This window comes from Lepidochelys kempii, chromosome 8 (genome assembly GCF_965140265.1).
Source record: "Lepidochelys kempii isolate rLepKem1 chromosome 8, rLepKem1.hap2, whole genome shotgun sequence".
NCBI classification, from domain to species: domain Eukaryota; kingdom Metazoa; phylum Chordata; order Testudines; family Cheloniidae; genus Lepidochelys; species Lepidochelys kempii.
The window spans coordinates 55,925,465-55,939,730 of NC_133263.1; the positions used below are offsets into that span (position 1 = coordinate 55,925,465).

General features: G+C 47.1%; 1 protein-coding gene across 1 annotated transcript in view; it reads right to left on the minus strand.

The window, feature by feature from the left end:
- NIBAN1 (niban apoptosis regulator 1) overlaps positions 1–14,266 on the minus strand; it is a 127,407-nt gene that overhangs the window by 18,853 nt on the left and 94,288 nt on the right. The window contains exon 6 of the mRNA XM_073356667.1: positions 8,043–8,158. Coding sequence (XP_073212768.1) covers positions 8,043–8,158 — 116 coding nt within the window. The remainder of the gene's footprint in view (positions 1–8,042; positions 8,159–14,266) is intronic.

Here is a 14,266-nt window from a genome sequence, read left to right on the forward strand (position 1 = left end):
AGGGGGGTGGGAGGGACAGAAGGAGCAGAATTGGAGAGTAACCCACCCCTGCCGTGTGAAGAACCCAGCACTGTCTGATGTTATTTGGAACCAAGCACGGTAGAAGTGGGATAGACTGTTCAGAAAACATGGGGAAGGATCTGGTGCTGAGACAGGTGCTCCGTCCTCGGGCACACCTTCAAAACGACTGCTTTGAGCCTGACGAAGGTTTAGTTGAGCCCTGGTCCTGCCCAGACAGAGGATGGGGGGGGGGGGGTTTGCACTAGCCATTTCTGCCCCAGCGTCTGTAGGGATCCTGCCTCAGCCAAGGAGGATATGACCGCTGTTGCTATGGTTAGGGCTTAAAGGGCTTTTTTTGGGTTGCCGGGGTGTGCACACCCAAGGATTTCATTGTAGCCCTGGAATCCTTTAGGCTATGCAGCCTGGAGTCTGTCTGTTCAGCAAACAGACCAACCCCATCGAAAGGCAGGTCCTGCATAGTTTGTTGAACCTTGGGCGGAAGCCCCAAGGCCTGCAGCAGTGAGCTACACCTCATGGTGATTCCTGAGGACAAGGTGTGCGCTACCGAGTCCACAGCGTCCAGTGCGGCCTGTAAAGAGGTCCATGCCACTGCCTTGCCCTCTTTGATAATAGCCCCAAACTCCTCTTTGGGCTTTGCTGGTATCAATTCCTTAAACTTCAGCATCACATTCCAGGAGTTGAAGTTGTATCTACTCAAGATTGCCTGCTGATTAGCAATCCTAAATTGTAAGCCTCCTGTGGAGTATACTTTGTGTCCGAATAAATCCAGGCACTTGGCGTCCTTGGACTTAGGTGCTGGAGCTTGCTGTCCCTGCCTCTTCTTCTCATCCACTTCAGCCACCACTGGGGAACAGGGCTGCGAGTGTGTGAAGAGGTATTCAGAGGCATTCAGTAGGGATGAAATATTTCCTCTCCACTGCCTTGGCAGTGGGAGGGACGGAGGCTGGAGTCTTTGCATTGGCCTGGATAGTTTTGATGAGTGATGGGACCATCTAGGGTGGCTCTTTCAGTGCCAGGATATCCATCATGGGGTCCTCGGACTCTACCACCTCTTCGACCTGCAGGTTCATATTTCATGACACCCTGCATAGGAGTTCCTGGTGGGCCTGGCTATCTATAGGGGGAGGCCTGGAGGTGGAGGTGCCAGCCACAGCCTTGTCCAGGGAGGAAGACGAGGAGGCTAGACGGTAAACTGGGTCCTCCTGACCACCCTGGTCCTCTGGTACCTTTTGTCCTGCCTCTAATCCAGGGTCAGCCACCCCAAGGTCAGGCTCAGGAACAGGGGTGGGTTCCGGAGAAGGTGGTAGGACTGGTAACTCCTCCGCACCCCTCAGGGTGGGACGACTGGCTGCTGCCTCTGGTGGTGCCTCGCCTCGGACACCACCGAACGGTAACCACTGGACTGGGTGCCCTGGGCCTGGTGGTATGCCAAAGGGGTCCAAAATGGCCACTGCGCTGGCATCTGCCACTGTGCGGGCCAGGGTGCCACACCTATGTCTAGTCTGCCCCATGCCGACTTGCATTGGGCCTGCTCCAAATATTTAGACCCCATCTCCGGGCCCAAAGACGGGGACCTAGACTGCGAGGGCAAGAGTGGTGCCGAGCGCTGTTGGGCCAGGGAGCAGTGCCGCAAGGCTGGGGAGCGGTGCTGCGAGCAGGGTCTGCGCGATGACACGGAACCATCCCGAGATGGACTGCGGCGGGAACAGGACCTGTTGCACAACAGCGATCGACACTGCAAACAGGAGCGCTGGCAGGACCTGGAGCGGTGGGACTGGTGCCGTGAATGCGATCAGTGCCGCGAGTCTGATCGGCGCCGAGACTCCAAGCGGTATTTCGTCTCTGGTGGTGGTGCCGACGGGAAGAGCACTGCAGGTTTTCTCCGGGACGGTGCCACACGCTGTGGCATCAGAGGCTTGGCGCGAAGGGCCAGGGACCATGGTGCCGTCATGTCTATGAGGTCTCTCGTGGCCTCTGATATGTCTGGGGTGGAAGGCTGTTGTACCTCCTCCACCACCTGACACGGTGAGTCCAATTCACCTGGCTCAGCGGTCCCCCTTGCAGAACTGAAGTCGACAGTGCCTGCGCTGAAGTTTTTGGCACTGGGTGCTCCTCCCTGGGATGCACCCCATTGGCCAGTTCTGAGGAGGTGGGTCCTGAAGTCGTGGAACCACTTCTCCCTTGTTTCCGGTGCCATTTCTAACCCGGGGTATGGAACCAGTGCGGAATTGTCTCTGACTGTTTCCGCACCGGAGAGCGGCGGTGTTGCAGGTCTCGTCCACAGTCCTTCCATGGTGCTGTCTCCGTGACTAATGCCAGGGCACTACATACCGATGCACTTGGTGCCGGGTCCTGCAGCATCATTGCTGGTTGTGGTCTAAGTACCACCTCCATAAGGAGCTGCTTCAGTCTAAAATCCTGCTCCTTTTTTGTTCTTGGGCGAAACCCTTTGCAAATCCTGCACTTATCTGCCTGATGCTTTTCTCCCAGACACTTTAAGCAAGTGTCATGGGGGTTGCCCACTGGCATAGGCTTTTTGGAGGACTTGCAGGGTTTGAACCCCTGGGACTTAAGCATGCCCTGAATCCCCAGGGAGAGTGCGGTCAGGTTGGAGGGGAACCCCCCACTACCAACAGCGAACTATTAACACAACACTAACTAAACTGACTAAGGAAGACAAACACTAAAGTAGATAGAAGCTAGGGAAACATGGAGAGCTTGCTGAGCAAGACGCCACAGTTCCAACGACTATCACTGGTGGTAAGAAGGAACTGAGGAGCTGCTGGGTCAGCAGGGTCATATACAGAGCACTATGGAGGCGCAACTCCAGAGGGTTCCACAGCTGACCTGATAGGTGCTGCTAGGGGAAAAACTTTCTGACAACGGTGCTTGCAGCGCACGCACACCTAATTGGAATCAATATGAGCAATCGCTCGAAGACCAATAATTGATTTAACTTTTATAAAAACAATGAGCTTCATTCACCACTGTATGACTCCAGTTTACACTGGTGTATCATTGATTAGTGGAGTTACATCAGTGTAAAACCAGAGTAGCACAGTAGCGAATCAAGCCTAATAGGTAGACCTACAGCAACTCAAGCTTTTACTGCCACAGCCCTCAACCCAGGACCCCACAAAGTATTCCTTTACCTTTTGTATTTGTCATGCTTTTTTAATACTTAAGCAGACAATTTTGTACTGTCAACAATCCCATTTATCTTTATAAAATGATGTAAGCAACAAAACAAAAACGTAACCAGGGAATTTTAAGGGTGCACAAGAATATTTCATATGTCAGTGGGAGATGTTGAGTATTTGTTTTACTGTATACATAGGCTTGGCAGAACTGATCTTTTTTAAAAAAAAATTTTCAACAGATATTGATGTTCATTTTTAAGCATCTGTATAGACTTTTATTGATTTAAATTTTCACAGTCGCAGGTAATTATGGGAGGAGGATCAGACAATTATTTAATGACAGAAATGCTGAGATTAAAAAGTTAAAGTTTTATAACTTTTAAAACACATATTGTCAACATCATGTCAAAACACACACAGTAAATATCCTTAAATCAAACTCTAGTAAGCTCTCAAGCAGCATTTTTCTTACTTTGCCTATCTGTACATTTTGATGATCATTGATGGAAGTATTTTTTTGTCAGTTTGTGCACATATGGAGAAATCAGTATTTATAAACTGTGGCAAGGCACCCCTTCTGCCTCGCCAGACTTAGCGCTCCCTCCTCTGGCAGGGACAGGGCCTGGGGTAAATCAGCCCCCCACTCTGGAGCGTGTGTGTCTTCCCTCTTTGGGGTTTCTCGGAGCCTTCTTGGTAGGCCTCAGGGCAGGCCTGAGGAGTGCTCCTCTGCCAAACAAAGGGAAAAAGTCTATAACGCCCCAAAACAAAAGGGGAATACCTTTCCCTGGCCCCCTCACTGGGGCAGGTGTTGTCCTGTCGCTGGCTCCGGGTGTCAGTCCTTCCTCTAAACAGGCACTGAGTTTTGGGTGTCTCCCCTATGGGGAGGAGCGCAGTCTCTCACACTGGAGAAACCTTTCTCCCTGCTGCCTCCAGCCTTGCAGCAGTTTCTCTCTCTCTCTCTCACCAGGAGCAAGATTTTAACAGGTTTCAGGCAGCCCTTAATTGGACTCAGGTGTCCCTAACTGACCTGAAGTAACCCCTTCCCAGCTTTTAGGGAAAAGGGCCTTAAGCAGTCTAGGGCTAACATACCTGTTTTCCCAGACCCTCCTGCAGCCGTTGGGCCTGACTTTGTCACATAACATTTACTGATAAAAATCTATTCCTTCCAAGCCTATGTACATATATTGCAATACCTAAGCAGAACAGGATAAGTTAAGGACAGCTTCAGTCAATACTGGCAATACTGTGTGTCATAACAAGTAATCAGGATGAACGTATTAACTAGCATTCTGCAGTTTTTTGTTTTTTAAAGAGCAACAAACTTCTAGTCCGGTTGTTCCAAACCATTCACCTAGCTTGGACATTTGCCTAAAAGAATTATTATACTTGGTCAAAGCATTTACTTTGAGAACATCCTATTAAAAACTCAAAGCATTTACTTTGAGTTTTTAATAGGATGTTGGGGTGGAGGGAGCATGGGATCTCCAAGAAATACTCTAAGAATTTAAGCCCTACTTATATATTTTCATCCAGTTTCCACATCTTCCACAGTTTTCCAAGGCAGACTATCAGAATTATTCTGGTTAGCGAGGACAAAACCCTGAATCACAAATTCTTCAATGGACCCCTACATTTTCCCTATGAGTAGCATGATTTTCAAGGGTGATGAACACGCAGCAGCTGGCACTAAAGAGAGCTGCTGAAAGCTCAGCATTTCTAGGGGAAAAAAATAATCAGGGGCCAGATTCTCTCTTAGTTATACTGAAATATATCTGGAATAATGCCAGTGAACTCATTGGAGTTATGCAACTCACAGCAGTGTTCCAAGCCATTTATTTTAGATGCCCAAGTATGGACTTAGGAGCCTAAATTTAGCCATCCATTTTAAGTGCTGTATGAGGCAGAACATTGGCTTGTTCCAGTGTGGTTGTTGCTATGCAGTGCTCTGTTTCAGCCATTTGTCACAGTAACTGCAGTATCTACTAGTTTATCCACCCAAGACTAAAAGCTTCTTCCTGAAGGAGGGGAAAAGCATACTAAAGAGATTCTCCAAGAGTTGCAGGTACCTGGTGTTCCATTCTCCCCTGGTGGGGAACGGGTGTTTGGAGCATTGCAGAGGGGCAAAGAAAAGATTTTCAAACCCCAGAGACTAAGGAGTCTTGCGGAAATCTGACACCAACCTTACACATCCTGGAGGTGGGCCTGCTCCTCTGTGCTGTTCTCTAGGCTCCCCTCTCCACCATTAGAATGGCAGTGGTGTTATTGGGTCCCTTCGCTGCAACTTAAGCCCTAGGTTCCAATCCCACATCCAGTGCACATTTTGGAAAGGGGACAATAGTGATGCCTTCCATGTGAATTTCTGCCCAGAGAGGAACACAATGTGTAAAGTGGCAGATCCTCACCTTCATCTCTTCCCTGGAACTTGCAATACTCAAGACACAGTAGGGTCTTGCAGCAGAGCTTCTGCAGGCTCCTGGGAAGCTGACCATGCTTCTAAACTGGTGCTCCTACTTCTGTTGGTTTCAGGGCTTATTCCAACCCTTGCTCTTCTGTGCATACTTTGCCATGGAGCGGGGTGGCTGGCACCAAGTAGTAGACCTGAAATTTCTTTTAGGCTTTTGATTCTTAGGCTAGTCATTTATGTCACAATAATTTGGAAATACAGGCGCTCTCTCTACTCCCTGGATATTACATTAAAGCATTTTTAATATAAAATTGTAGACAATGAGATGCAAAGACCTATAGAAAGTTTTGGAACCAGTCAAACTCTGCAGTCCTTATTTACTGCCACTGTTAACAATGGCATCTTTTCCTGAGTAAAGGATATCAGGATTTGGCCCACCAGTAGTTTTACCGAGCTAGGGCTATGGCAAGCCCAGTGGGAGCTGGCGCTATGCTCAGAACCAAAACAGAAGTTTAGGATAATAGGTGGAGAGCTGGGGGAGATGGTGGAGGGTGAGAGCACTTTCCAGCTCATTACAGGCTGTAAACATAAACTTGTTTTCCCCAAATATCCTTTATTGCTCAACAAATTAAACTTACATAAATGGGTAAAAAAAAAATTTCCTTATCCTCATTTCAAAATAAAATTTGTATATATTTTGCAACACATTTTTTTTATGATTACAGGTATTATTAGGCTTGGCAGAGTTTGATTTTAAAAAATAATAATTCTGACAGATATCAACATTTATTTTTCAGCATTTTCCTCTTTTTATCTATTTAATTTTTCACAATTGTGGAAAACTATGGCGGTGGGATTTGGGCAATAATTATTTAATGAGAGTACATGTTGAGATTCAAAAAGCTGAAGCTATATAACTGTTAGAACACAACATCACACATCAAAATAAACGAAGTAAATATCCTTAAATCAAACTCTTGTAAGTTTTCAAGCAGTATTTTCTTACCTTGCCTATCTGTAAATTTTTATTCTTATTGCTGGAAATATTTTTTCAGTTTACAGTGAAATTGACATTGACCAATAAAAATCTAATCCTTCCAATCCTAAGTATTACTATTGGCTGCTGTGGTATTTCACTCAGCTGTTGCACTGTTTTTTATATTATATATCTAAGCCCCTTTTCAAACACCTCCTAATGGCCCAACTGTAGAAGTTGTTACCAGCTTGCAAACGGCTTCTTCTGATGGTAAATCACCCATTTTGAAAACACCCACTCTACAGTATGGAAAGAAACAGGTGCAATTCAAGGTTCACTGAGCAATAGCAACTGAAAACCTCCTAGTAGGCATCTCCCCGGGGAATTTTTAATTAACCACATAATATTTAATTTCCTGCAATCTAGACAGCGCATTTTAAAAATTTCAGCACCATAAAATATATTGCGTGACAGCATGAACCTCTGTAGGGGCATCTGGAGGCACTAGACAGAAGGCGATTGGAAACTAGTATAGTTATTAATGTAACCAGTACCAACAGGGAAAATAAAGTATTTTACCTGCAAAACCACTACAATGGGAAGGGACAGAAACAGAGCCCAATCCTGCAAACACTTGATACAGGCCTTGTTACACTGGTGGCAGCATGTAGAGTTCACGTAGCTACATACAGCAGTGAAAAGCAGGCTGTGTCCACACTGCAGCGTATAGCTACACACAGCAGTGAAAGGCTCTGGCAGAAAGAAGGCAGCAGGGAAAGGCTCCGGCACTTCCCTGAAGCAAGGAAAGGCTCTGCTGCTGGAGGGAAAGGTTCCAGCAGCAAGATCCTACACGTCTAAAAATAGCAATTCATATGTGAGATGCACAGCTTGGGCACATAGAGAGCTGAGTAGGGTATATACAGCTGTAGAGAGCAGTTTAGGGTTCTGACCTGATGTATCTTTACTTGCCAAAGCAGTGCCTCACTGTCTACATGGCTATTTACACCTGTGCTAGGGTGATGTGCAGTGTATGTCAGCCGCTGTAAGTGTAGACATAGCCAATGAGTAGGCGTTTACTACTCTTAGTCCCACTGACTTCAGTGAAACTACTCACAACACTAACACTATGCTCCCCAGATCTTGCAAAGGCTTACACAGGTGCTTAACTATATGCACAGCAAGTAGTCCTGTGGGATTGCTCACAGTGCATAAAGTTAAAACACCAGCATAAGTCTTTGCAGGATTTGGGCCCTATGCACATTGACTGGCATTAGCAGGATTGGGCTCTCATTTTGTAACTACATTGCCAACTATTTTCACTTGCAGTGGAAATTCATAGCATGGAACACTGAATAAATTTGGTGTACATGTGTCTGTTTACAGATATAAATATCTTGGATATTTTTTTACTCAAGGTTTCCTTCACACAACTTTCATTTTCTCACTACCTCCACCATGCTCAAACACCACCATGGACAAAGAAAGGGAGATTCTGTTGTACCTGAATTTCATTGCCAGTTATCATTTTCCAAGACCCATAGTGGCCTTTCTCCTGACGGAAGAACTGGATGGCTTCTAAAAATGCCTGCACTTCAAATGTGGTCTGCTTGAGGAAATCTAAAGAAAAAAGAAATAACAAAATTAATTGACTGGTAAAAGAGTGCTGAGTGTTTTTAAAGATTCTTTCTGATTCTATTTTATATGTTTCTACTCAAGCTCTAATTTCTGAATGCTCTGGCACAATCTTCTTTCAAGCCTTGTCTAGACTAGAATTTAGAGGTGTGATGTTAGCTCTTACACACTAACACACTTAAAAAGTCTAGTGTACACAAGACACACTGCTATTCATGCGTGTTAAGACTGACAACCATCTTAACGTTTTGAGAGCAGTGTGCCTTGTCTACACTAGACTTTTTAAGTGTGTTAGTATGCAAGAGCTAATATGTGCTAACATTACACTCTTCATTATGTTAGGTAACACATGCTAACTTTAACATACCTTTTATCCTAGGCAGAGTAGTTAGGAGTTTGTCAAGATAATTTTTCCTATACGTATTGTAACAATGAAATGGGCAAATTAGATAATTAAGGACCTCCTTTTTTCATGCATTACCTGCAAAGACTATTTTTATACAACTAGTCTATTATTCAAGGTTATTTGCTGAACACTTTATACAGACATATCCTGTCAGGTAACTATCCATTGCCACTATTGCTTACACCTGCAGTTCATGGCCACCCTGGCCTCCATATATTGCTACATGAGAAGGAGTCCTGGGGAGGTTCTAGTGTGCAAAAGGGGGCTGCGGTATGGACAAGGTTGAGAGTTTGGAGTATTTGCTCTTTGTAAACTGTAGATGACCAGTCACAGAGTGCAAGTTACATCACATGCTATTGTCTCTGCTCTCTGTCCAACCCCACAAAGCACTTTCAAGATAGCTGCAATGAACTGTTCTGTCATGAATACATCAGCTACTTTGGTCCATTGGCTGTTCCCCTCACATGGGAGATGCAAATAGAGTAGCAGCCATATAGTGGGTGTATTTTCTCCAAGACCCATGGGAAATATTCCATCTTCTCTAGCCCTGGAGAAATTCCATAGCACAATCCAACTGCTTGAGCTCTGTGCTTGGATAGGGGTCTGGGCCTAAGACAGCACTTTGCCAAGATTCTTTGAGAACCAAAAGAGCTGTGGCCTTCCCAATGGATAAGTACCACTTCTGTGAGGATTACCATCTTGAGGAGATTATGAAGTTGCATTACTTAGTTCCCCCTTTTCAAGACAGGATACTTTCAGCATAAATAGTTCTAATCCTAATGTGCACACAGGGGGATGGGAGACGTGAATAAGAGGAAGGGGAAGAATGTTTATTCCACTGGAATTAGTTTTGCTAGGTTTTTTTTAAGACATTAATATTTATAAATAAGCTTTATGAGGAAGGCTGGGGAATGAATACATGAGTCTTGTCTGTAAAATCTCTTATATGAACGTATGCTACTTTTCATCTGTGTAGGAAAATTCTATGGATTAGTGGGGGCTCTGCACATGCACCAAGGGCAGACCTCATAGCTCATACAAATAAGCTGGAAAAAAAGAAACAACCTAAGAATTTTTTTAAAATGAAACCAGAGTTAAGCTATGACACTTAAAAGGTCCCCAAAATCAATAGATTCACAGCAAAGGTCCTTATAGACCCTGAAGCGTCTCTCTGGGTTGAAGCCATTCCATGAGAGCAAGCTCTTTTCTCCTGTTGCTGCATCTTAAGCATAGGAATAAGCTAACCAGTTTGGAGAAGACTGCCCAGAACTGGAATGGAACTATTTTTGAGTGTTGAAAACATTTGGTTAACATTTCCCATTGCTTTTTCTCACTTTCACATTGCCTCTTCACTCCTCATTTTCATCCAAGGTTGGAGAATGAAAGTGCTGATCAGCTATGAGAACGAGACTGTTCTTGCACTATTTCCAGCCCCGTTTTGCACACTGTTGTGAGGGGGCATGGCCTCCTTCCGAGACTGACAGGGCGGGACGGCCACGGACCACTACACAGACAATAAAGTTCAGACAGACAGCTAAGTTTTTGGATGCCAATCTAAACTAAACATGAACTCAAACATCTGGGGTTGGCAATCCCCTTGTAGTAATACACAGTCATGTCTGTACAGTGCCTAGCACAACAGGGCCATGAACCTTGGCATTACTACATTATAAACAATAATAATACTTTGAGATCTTGTATCAAAGTCACTATGGAAGAGCAAACTTCCAACTGTTAAGTTTACACTCAGCAAAGCTGAGGAGAGGGTGTGGGGAAAGTGTTTAAGCTATCTTTCCACATCTGTGAACCTGAGCCATATACAGCCTGAAACCCTGGCATAATGAAGAACAGCCCTAAGCTGCTCTAAATTACATCACCAGCAGCAAATCTGGTGGGGCACGCTGCACTGTGCCCACATCGGAGATGCCAGCTCTCTGTCCCCTACACCAAGATGGGGAGCAGAGAGTATAGAACCAGCTGTGCCAACACTGTGCAACCTAATGGCTTTACTCATTCAAACCGTTCACGGAAAGTAACAGGAGTTGTACATGGGTAAGTTCTACATGCTTTAGCTCTAGTTAGTAAAGCCTCACAATACCACTGAGAGATAGTAGGGAAGTATTATCCCTATTTTCCAATTAGTCTGGGCCTAGAAAGGTCAAGCAACTTGGCCACGGTCATACAGTGGGTCAGTATCAGAAATGGTAATAGACTCCAGGGTTCCCCAGACTTCCCCAGACCTGTGCTTCCCTCTATATAATTCACTAATCATGACTGCAACAAACTACATGAACTTTAACAAAGTCCCAGTCAGGATTCCAACCATTTCTCTGTTTCCACAATCTTGGCTTAAAACACTTTTTGTCACAGCTTACCCACCGAGACATTAAAACTGTAGGGTAAACAATACATTTCATACAATTAATTCTATTTTGTTGGCTGAAAAATTAAGCATGTGTCAGACCCACAAGCTTTTTTTAGTATAAAAATTAATCATTTTGACCACAAGGGGGCCAGACTGTGTTGCTGCTTGTACTTTGAAGGGATTTGGCTAGAGGAAGTCAGAACTGTAATTGTTGCAACCCTGGGATTCTGACTCACATGTTTTCATTTTTAACAGCTGTACTCATTCCCAACCAAAAGGGAAAAAGGGATGGGCCAAAGAGATGGTACTTGGATGGTGCGGATGTGACAACAAGCTAGTGGTGATGGGACTCTGCTCTCTAGAATTTATAGTTGTCATTTCCTAACTTAACAAGAAAATTTATAGCCTCTGTCCAGAGGTCTCTCTGACCCCAGAGAAAAAGAGGAAGGTGGGATGGTTGGGGGGAAAACATACCAATTCAATCAGGAAACATATATAAAGCAACAACCACGATACTATCGCAATCATGCTGTCCTTTGTGTACCAGGCAGTAGAGGAGTAGAATGCGATTGCACCAGCCCTATGAAAAGCTGCATAGAGTACAGGGAAAGGCAGTGCTATTATGCACCTTTGGGGCTTGATTCTCCAGGGCCTTGCACTTCATGCAGTCATTTACACCTGTGCAGATTGTGTGCAACCTCTACCATTCTGATTCAGTGCAGTTTTACATTCACTTTGCACTGGTGTGAGTGACTGCTCAAAGTGAAAGGCACTGGGGAACCAGGACTTGTGTGGGCTGTACTGTGCAAAATCCAGAGTGAAGCACACAGGCCCCAGATGCTGTCAGAAAATGGGGCATTGTCTGAGAAGCTGGAGGCGTGGTCAAGCTCAGAAGGAGCTGCACTATGACTCCCACGATTTCAGCAAGGGGCCCATGCTCATGCACTTGTCTGTGGGCAAGTGTGCTTAGGCTAGATTGCTGAAAACATCATCACAGAATCATAGAATCGAAGGCCTGGAAGGGACCAGGAGAAGTCATCTACTCCATTCCCCTGCATCCATGGTAGGACTAAATATTATCTAGACCATCCCTGACAGGTGTTTATCTAACCTGCTCTTAAAAATCCCCAATGATGAAGATTTCACAACTTCCCTGGGCAATTTATTACAGTGCTTAACCACTCTGATAGTTAGGAAGTTTTTCCTAATGTCCATCCTAAACCATATTTGCTGCAAATTAAGCCCATTGCTTCTTGTCCCATCCTCAGGGGTTAAGGAGAATGATTTTTCTCCCTCCTCCTTGTAACAACCTTTTATGTCAGGGACAGGCAAAGTTTTTGGCCTGAGGGCCACATCGGGTTTCTGAAATTGTATGAGGGGCTGGTTAGGGGAGGCTGTGCCTCCCCAAACAGCCAGGCGTGGCCCGGCCCCTGCCCCATATCCAACTCCCCCTGCTTCTTGCCCCTTGACAGCCCCCCCGGGACTCCTGCCCCATCCAACCCCCCCTGTTCCCTGACGCCCCCCCCCCCCGGAACCCATGCCCCATCCATCCCTCCCTCCCTCCCTGTCCCCTGACTGCCCCCCGCCGCCCCATCCAACCCCTCCTCTCATTCCTGACTTCCCCCGCCCCAGGACCCCTTCCCCCATTTAACCCCCCCTTTCCCTGCCCTCCGACCACCCCGACCACTATCCACACCCCCGCCCCCTGACTACCACCCCGAACTCCCCTGCCCTCTATCCAACTCCCTCTGCTCTCCGCCCCCTTACCGTGCTGCCTGGAGCGCCAGAGGCTGGCAGCACCACAGCTGCGCCACCCAAGGCGCCAGGACAGGCATCCGTGCTGCCTGGCTGGAGCCAGCCATGTCACTGCACAGCACAGCACAGAGCACCGGGTGAGGCCACAGCTCTGCAGCTGCACTGCCCAGCAACACCTTGCAGCCCCGCCACCCAGAGCATTGTGCTGGCGGCGCAGTGAGCTGAGGCTGCGGGGGAGTGGGAACAGCAGGGGAGGGGCCGGAGACTAGCCTCCCAATCCAGGAGCTCAGGGGCTGGACAGGAGGGTCCCACGGGCCGGATGTGGCCCACGGGCCGTAGTTTGCTCACCTCTGTTTTATGTACTTGAAAACTGTTACCATGTCCCCCCTCAGTCATCTCTTCTCCAGAGTAAACAAATCCAATTTTTGCAATGTTCCCTCATAGGTCATGTTTTCTAGACCTTTAATCATTTTTGTTGCTCTTCTCTGGACTATCTCTAATTTGTCCACATCTTTCCTGAAATGTGGCACCCAGAACTGGACATAATACTCCAGTTGAGGCTTCATCTGCCCGGAGTAGAGCGAAAGAATTACTTCTTTTGTCTTGTCTACAACACTCCTGCTAATACATCCCAGAATGATATTTGCTTTTTTTGCAACACTGTTGACTCATATTTAGCTTGTGATCCACTATGACTAAGGCTGTGTGTCTGTCATGGAAGTCATGGATGCTGTGACTTTTCATGACTTCTGCAGTGGCTGGTTCTGGCTCAGGGGGTACCTGAGCTGGGCAGCTCTTAGGCCAGCAGCAGCAGCAGTTTGGGTGTGTGGGAGGAGGCTCAGGGCTAGGGCAGGGGGTTGGGAAAGGGCAGCGCTTACCTCAGGGGGAGGGGGCTCCCCGGCTCCCACCAGCAGGTCCCTGCAGCTCCTAGGCGGACGGACCAGGGGGCTCCGTGCGCTGCCCACACCCACAGGCACCTCCCCTGCAGTTCCCACTGGCTGCGGTTCCCAGCCAATGGGAGATGTGAACCCAGCACTTGTGGTGGGAGCAGCATGCAGAGCCCCCCTGGCTGCCCCTCCCCCTAGAAGCTGCAGGGACCTGTTGATCAGATCCAGGTAGGGAGCCTCCCAGCCCCGCTAACCCTCCCCAGCAACAGCATGGGTCCCAGGCTGTGTGCTGCCGCCCACACCCACCACCACCAGCGGGGTTCCCAGGCTGCACGCTGCCACCCCGCCAGCATCTGCAGGGGTCCCAGGCCACCACCCCCAGCATCTGCAGAGCCCCCCACCAACTCCCCCAGAGCACCTGCGGCCCCCCGGCCCAAGTTTTAGTTAGAGGTATTGTCATAAATATAAAGGGAAGGGTAAACCCCTTTGAAATCCCTCCTGGCCAGGGGAAAGCTCCTCTCACCTGTAAAGGGTTAAGAAGCTAAAGGTAACCTCGCTGGCACCTGACCAAAATGACCAATGAGGAGACAAGATACTTTCAAAAGCTGGGAGGAGGGAGAGAAACAAAGGGTCTGTGTGTCTGTCTATATGCTGGTTTCTGCTGGGGATAGACCAGGAAT